The sequence below is a fragment of the Phodopus roborovskii genome, unplaced genomic scaffold (genome assembly GCF_943737965.1).
Source record: "Phodopus roborovskii unplaced genomic scaffold, PHOROB, whole genome shotgun sequence".
NCBI lineage: Eukaryota > Metazoa > Chordata > Mammalia > Rodentia > Cricetidae > Phodopus > Phodopus roborovskii.
In genome coordinates this window covers 19,762,188-19,770,000 of record NW_026126448.1, presented here as the reverse complement: position 1 = coordinate 19,770,000, position 7,813 = coordinate 19,762,188, and the positions used below count along the sequence as shown (strand labels likewise).

The following is a 7,813-nucleotide window of genomic DNA, read 5'->3' as shown; positions in this document are numbered from 1 at the left end:
GTTCAATTCCCAGCACCCACACGGCATAGATATATGCAGGCAGAACACCCATATACAAAATAGAAATATTAGAAAATGTAAATGAGGGAATAAGATAAATGCCTAAAATCTGATTAAGTGTTGCGAAAAGCCTATCGAATTTTCTAAGGTTACTTTGCATAAAATCATTCTACTTGCGAAAACTGTTTCATTTTTGGTGGTATACATATATGCGCATAATACTTAAGAGTGCATACTCAGTAAAATATTAGTTTCCTTACCTCCTTCAGATGTTTCCTGCTTTTCCCCTTCCAACTTTGTTCAACATAGTTATAGTATTTCTGTTTTATGAACATATTTCAAATAAGAGGGAGAAACAGTTTTACAAAGACTAGCTATGTGCCCACTGTCCTATATGAACAATTTTCGTGTCGGTTTCCTTCACCTCTTTCCTTCTTTCTTTTACCCTTCTTCCTTTTTATCTGTTTGTGTTGTGTTCTTTTGTTGTTACTGACGTATTCACATCTTTTGTTTTTTGGATGTAGATACTATTTATGTCTTCAGCTTCGGCAGGACATCGTTGCTGGACGGCTACCCTGTTCCTTTGCAACCTTAGCCCTACTTGGCTCTTACACCATCCAGTCTGAACTGGGAGACTATGACCCAGAACTGCATGGCGTGGATTATGTCAGCGATTTTAAAGTGGCTCCAAATCAGACCAGGGAACTTGAAGAGAAGGTCATGGAATTGCATAAGTCATACAGGTGAACATGTTTCCAGATGTCCTGTATTTATCTTGGCCATGGGTTTAAACCCTTGACTTGTTACTGATTCATTGTTTACAATAGGAAGAGTCACCTTGAGTTCATTTCCATTTATTGTTTGACTTCGGAAAAGTCGTTGAAGCCCTCTGACTGGTTTTCTTATCAGGTTAATGGAAATTTTTGTTTGTTTGTTTCTGTTTTTGTTTCCAAGTTTACTGGAAAAAATGTTCTGATTCATTGGTTTCGATGTTGTTAGTTATCAGAATAATGGGCATTGCGTTGTAGGGTGAAAAGTAAACGAGAACCACTTATCACAAGGCCTGGCACAAAGTAGGTGCTCAATAAATGGTAGTTATTACTATTATTGCTTAAACCTTTTTATCATGTTTTAGATGTATGCTGTATTAGGTGCCTTAAGATCCTTAGAGCCAGACTGCTGACCGGTTCTGCTGTCTGCTCTTGAAAGTACTTTGTAAAGTTGAGTCTTCATCAAGTTCACTGACTTTACTGCTTTTAGTGAATATAATTAGTAACATTGGGAGGTAATACACCATGATTAAGAGGAAGACTTACCTTGGTTTGAGGCAGATTGAGATCTTGCCTCTGTTTTGTCCTGGCCCTATGAACTTCAGTGATGCATTTAAAATTTCTCTGGTTCCTTGAATGTCTAATTGAGATTATTACTTTAGAAGAAACAAGGCAATGACTAAATTTAGAAAAGGAAATGTGTTTGTCTCATATAAAAATCCAATAATTGATATGTAAAATAAAAATAAAAAATAAAAAATCCAATAATTGTTATCTAATACTAAAATGAGGCCCCCATTGTATTTTTTTCTCTACATACCCATTTTTCATTTGAATGACTACTATAGCTAAATTTCACAAGCTGCTTTAGTCTGACCCTGACATTGATTTACATCACATTGGCATGGCATCCTGGACAGTGTGAGCATGCACCGTGTTACAAAGATTTAAAAGGTCACTTTGTTCAAGAGAAATTCAGAGCATGGACTCAGGAGCTTGTTTTGATAGGTAGCTATAAGTATTCTGTCTAGCTATTGAATTGTCCTTCTGGTCTCTTTGAGGTTGTTCTGATGGACTATGGTGCTTCAAATGAAAGGCCTTTCTTTCAATATGGCCTGCTTCTGACTGTCTTATTCCCCCAAGGTTCAAACACCTCAGTTGTGAAAACCATAGTAATTTTTATAAATTGATTGTATGTGGGCCACATGTGTATACACCTCACACATGTGTATATGTGTCACATGTGTGTATGCCACAGTGCACGTGTGGAAATCAGAAGATAGCTTGCACAGGAGTCAGATCTTCTTCCATCATGTGGGTTCTAGAACTTAAACTCAGGTTGTCAGGCTTGATGACAAGCACCTTTACCCATACTATCCAGACCCATAATAAGGATTTTAAAGTTTATAACCTGTGTAGCAGTCATCCCCTGTGTCACCCAACTCTCACAGGATCACAGTGTGTCTAAAGAGAATTGCCAGAATTTATTTTTAAACTTTTTTTTAAGATTTGTTTATTTTATGTGTATAAATGTTTTGTTTGCAGGTAGATCTCTGTGAGTTCCAGGCCAGGCTGGTCTGTATAGAGAGTTCTGGACAGGCTCCAAAGCTACTGAGAAACCCTGTCTTGAAAAAAACAAAAAAGAAAAAAGAAAAAGAAAAATTATTGTATGGTGAAATGTGTCATCATTTTGATGAATTGACTCAGCCAATGAATATGTGAAATACATAATGTTTTAAAATAATGCAGGCCATGTATGTGGTGCACACCTTTAATCCAAGCACTCAGGAGGCAGAGGCAGGCAGATCTCTGAGTTTGAGGTCAATCTGGTCTACAGAGTGAGTTCCAGGACAGCCAGGGCTACACGGAAACACTGTCTTTAAAAAACCTAAATAAACAAATAAATAGAATAATGCACAAGTAAAAAGATACACTCAAAATACAAGGTAGACTAGTGAAATCTCAAACATGTAATGAATTTTAACAACACAAAAATGTCATTGATTTGTTTTTAGATTCTGCATTTCACTACTATTTAAGAAACTGCTCTTAGACTGGGAAGATAGCTCAGTCAATAAAGTGCTTGCCTCGCAAGGGTGAAGATGTGAGTTCAAACTCCCATCACATGCTAATAATCCCAGCACTGGAAGGGTAGAGACAAGTGGATTTGGGGGCCTCACTGGCCAACAGTGTAGCATAATTGGTGATGTCAGTGAAGAGACCTATTTCAAGGATGACCTCTGACCTGTACATACACACACATGCTCACTCTCATATACATATGCACCCCTCCCATGCATTCACATGAACACACATAAGAAACTGCTCTCGTATTTGAATATAGTATCAAAAAAAGACTTAAAATTGTAGCACACAAAAAAATAAAAGACCAGTGACTGATATTGGGGCTCAAGCTTCAAGCTGAAGATCAGAAAAGCAAAGCCAACCACTAGTAGCTCTACCTCAGCTCAGACCAGAGGGTCGTTCCTCTGACTGCTCCTGACTTCACTGCTCCTCAGGTTCAGTCAGACTGCTATGCTCTCCTTAACATGGCTGGAGACTTCATTGTGTTCCTATCCTCAATGTAGCTGGAGAATGGATGCTAGCTCTGAGACCCTATTCCTGTCTTATATACCTCTCATGAGTCCGGGATTACAGTGCTGAGATCATCTTTGTGTGAGGTGTTTCTTTTAGGACTGGATCAATTTTGTGTAGTCAGTGTGGCCTTGAACTAACAGAGATCCATCTAGCTCTTACTCCTGAGTCCTGGGATTAAAAGTATGTACCACTACTGCCTGATCTCTGTAGAGAGGGAGGAAGGAACCTGGTGGTGTTACATCAAAACTAGAGGTTTCAGTGCACATTAATGGCTTCAGTGGTGGTAGACACATATGTAAATAGGTACCTATATAAATACTGGTGTACTTTAATTATTCACTGAGCTGGGAAGACATGCTCAAAAAAGATGAGAAATGTTTAGAAGGACACAGATTGTCCTTGAAGAAGCTCCGCTCCCACTGACCAAATCTCAGGCAATTTAAGCAGGGGAAAAGATATGCAAAGTAAGTGATTATATTGCGTTTACTAAAATGAGAGTCTGTGTTAGAGATGTAGTAGCACAGCACTTGCTTATCATGAGGAGTACCAAAACAAGGAAGAAACCCAACCTTGATCTATGAGTTCATAATGATATATATATAAATAAACAGTTTGATGGAAGATATTTTAAAAAAATTGAAAAGAATTCTCATAAAATACTTAATAGCTACAAAGAGATAAAAGAAGAATTTCAGAGAAACTTGCCATACATCAGTGTGAGAGTGGACATCATCTTTGGAGGGACAAATTGAAATTGTGAACACTTGATAGGATGCAGTGCAGGCACAGCTCCACTTCTGTGACCTTCCTGTTAAAGATGTGTGGTTCAGGGCTAGGGATACAGCTCACTGTGAAGCTCTTGCCTGGAGCTCAAGAGTCAGACCTATACCAGATTAGACTGGAGACACAGGATCTACAACTGGATTATTCTGTAACAACTGGCTGAGCTTGGTGAATGGGCTTAGGGATTGTGTGGCGTTATGTGTCATTGTTAATTTCCGGATTTTGACACTGTGTAGAAAGAAGGCTGTCCTTATTTGTGGGACGTGCATACAGAAGTATTCAGAAACGTTGGGACCACTAGGTTGGCAGTGTACCATGGCTTAGGAGAAAATCATTTGCATTGTATATGACTTAGGAATCATAATTGAGGGGGCTGGAGCGGTGGCTCAGAGGTTAAGAGCACTGGCTGCTCTTCCAGAGGTCCTGAGTTTAATTTCCAGCAACCCATGGTGGTTTACAATCATCTATAATTTAAGACAAAGGTTTTAAGATCTCTATTTAGCTCCTCATATGTGTTGAATCACACTTATCTAGAAATATAGCTTGAATATGTATATTAAGATTGATGTCCCTTAGAGTTGAAAAGTGAAAATAGGGGAAAAAATTCAAATGTGATGTATGCAGATAACATGTTCCTGTGTGGGCATGTTTGGAGGCTGAAGAGTAACATTGATGTTGTCTTTATTGCTCTTTACCTTACTGTGTGAGAGACGTTTTTGTGTGTGTGTGGGGGTATGTGTGTATGCGTGCATGGGCACCTGCGTGGGCAGAGATCAGAGGAGGCATCATGTGTCCTCCTTCATTACCTTCCACTTTGTGTCTTTGAGGTATGGTCTCTCACTTAACCTGGAGTTTGTTGTCTTTTCAACTAGGCTAGCAGCCAGCAAGCCCCAATAGTCCTGCCTCTGTTCTACTCAGCCGGGGTTATAGGTGTGGGTGGAATGATATCTTGCTCTTACTCACATGGGTGCTGGGATCTGAACTCTGGTCCTTCTGCTTTCACAGTAAACACTTTTAATCATGGAGACATCCCTGCATGAGCTCTCCAGCTCCTGTCAGCCTTATGTTTTGAGTTAGGATGTCTCACTGATTCTGAAGCTCACTGGTTGGTACACTAACTGGCTAGGAAGATTGGGATCCTCCTTCCTCTTCGGCACTAGTATTACAGACACACACTGCTTGGCTTTTTTCTGTCCGTGGTGCAGGGAATTTGAGCTCAGGCTCTCATGCTTGCACAACAAGCGATGAGCCATCTCCCCAGCTCTAGCTTTTGTTGTATGTGTGTATGTAGACCAGGCTGGCCTTGAACTCACGAGATCTGCCTGTCTGTGATTAAAGGTGTGTGCCATCAATGCCTGGCCTGATGTATGTTTTTATTTAATGTTTTAAATTCTGTGTATAAATTTAAGTGATCTAACCCTCTCATAACCCACCCCCCCCAATCTTTCTTGAGATAAAGTCTCAGGTAGCATGAGTTCTAGTTGGTCTTAATAAAAACCTGGAGTCAGATATTAGGGGGTGAAAGCTGAAAGATCAGAAAAGCAGAACAGCCAGCCACTAGAGTTCTTATGAAATCCTCAATCTGAAAAGGGGCCGAGCTCCGCCTCCTCCCGCTTTATATTCTTTTCTCTACCCAGCCATATCACTTCCTGTCTGTCTATACAGACCTCCAGATCTCTATGGTTAACTAGTGGCTAGTTCTGCCCTCTGATCTTCAGGCAAGCTTTATTTGTTAACAAGATACCACCACAGTCTTACTATCTGGCTTGGTCTGCAACTCACTCTGTAAACCAGGCTGACTTTGAGTTCACAACAGATCCACCTGCCTCTGCTTAGAATTAAAGATAAATGCCGACATCCCCAGGGTCTCATAACCTGTGCTGACTTGAACACCTTATCTTTCTACCCCATCTCCCAAGTACTGGAATTACAGTTGTGTGCCACCATGCCTGGCTACAAATTATTTTTTATAATTTTATGATTTGTATGTAGATGGACCACTGAACTATTAGAAAACTAAAGTTTCAGTAGTAATAAACATTTATAGTTTACAAAGCAGTTTTACAAACATAATCTAATTTGATAATCACATTTCATGTATTTACCGAAGACCAAAAAAAAAATCATTGTTTATCCCTATGTTCTACAAATAGACATTATAACTCTTAATTTATAGAGGGGACTGAAGGAGATCTAGACATGACCCTAAGGGCAGGAGTCAGGGTTCCAGTCCTGTGACTTGAACCTGCTGCTTCTTAGTGAATTCTGATTTGCTGGTGACATGATCTGAGTCCTATTGTTAATATATAATAAAAGGAGCAACAAAAACATAAAATAGCCGAGACTAACTTCAAGTAAAAGAACATATTACTTACATGGATTATTTATATTAATTATATGTGCAATTATAAAAGTTGCCTGAGATGTTCTGAATAACTTGCTTATAGGTTCCCACCCCCCTTGTTTACACTTTCAATTAATAAATTCCGGTGTGGTGCTTTAGAGCTTGTGAAACTTTATACAGGAAAGCTGAGGTGATTTTTTTTCTTCTTCTTTTGGTGGTTATTGTTCCAAGAAACCCTTTGTTCTTTTTAATGAGGGTAAAGACAGATGGGTTTGGCAGAGACCTTTCCTGGTTAAGTAAAGAGATCCCTGCTGCTTCCATGGCTCTGGGCAGTCTTAGGGGAAAGCTGATTGTCCATGTGTTTTTCCTTAGGGATGTGGCTGCCTTGTTGTTACTGTGAACTGTCGTAATTGGTTCAAATAGTGCAGCGTTATGAGTGATGTCTTTGTCTTGAAAGCTAACAGAACAGCTCAAGAACATCCTTCGAAAGAGAAGGAATTTATAAAAGAGAGGCTGGCACAGTGAATGTTTAGACAGCGAGATTGACTGTTTTCAGACAAGTCTAACTCATTATATGCCTGGCAGTGAAGACATCTTATTAACAGAAAACAGTCCCATTATCAGGATGCTTCTATTAGCCAATTTATTCATTGAGATCAGTGGGCAGGACACCATCTGTTACCAGAAAATTTCTTTTCATCAAATCTGCCCCCATTAAGAGTCCCAGTTAAGTAACGTCAGCTTGCCCTCCAGCTTAATTTCTATAATAACTCAATTCAGGGTATAGAGAGAAGGGCAGCTAAGAAGATCTTGTAAACTGTACTGAGGATTTAATTTGGTCATCTCCTTGGTTAAAAAAACCAAATTAGTAGGAGGAGTTCATGTGTGACACAGAGAAAGGCTGAAGAGAGGGGTGCTGAACTCCAGATGGCTGGGGTAGCGCAAAGCAAACGGATTTAGAGTTTGCCTCTATGATAACATTTTGGTGACATCTGGTTTTCTTACATTTTATTTTCTAAGGTATATTTCAGTTATTTAGACTCAGGTAGTGAGAAAGTTCTCATTCCATAATTACTTTGAGGACGTGTGTGTGTGTGTGTGTGTGTGTGTGTGTTGGCTTATATAAAGTACCATGAATATTCAGTTACAGACACTTCTGCCGTGTCACTGAATTTTCCCTTTTTATTCTGCCAAAGGTCCATGACTCCAGCTCAGGCTGACTTGGAATTTCTTGAGAATGCCAAAAAGTTGTCCATGTATGGAGTTGATCTTCACAAGGCAAAGGTACTGATAATTTTGGTGCATATTAATGTGTATG

General features: G+C 39.4%; 1 protein-coding gene across 9 annotated transcripts in view; it reads left to right on the top strand.

Annotated features, from left to right (window-relative positions):
* The window catches only part of Epb41 (erythrocyte membrane protein band 4.1), a 118,246-nt gene that overhangs the window by 57,640 nt on the left and 52,793 nt on the right, over positions 1-7,813 (top strand). For all 9 annotated transcript variants that reach the window (XM_051188970.1, XM_051188969.1, XM_051188965.1 and 6 more), the window contains exons 7-8: positions 525-743; positions 7,692-7,779. In XM_051188970.1, coding sequence (XP_051044927.1) covers positions 525-743; positions 7,692-7,779 — 307 coding nt within the window. The remainder of the gene's footprint in view (positions 1-524; positions 744-7,691; positions 7,780-7,813) is intronic.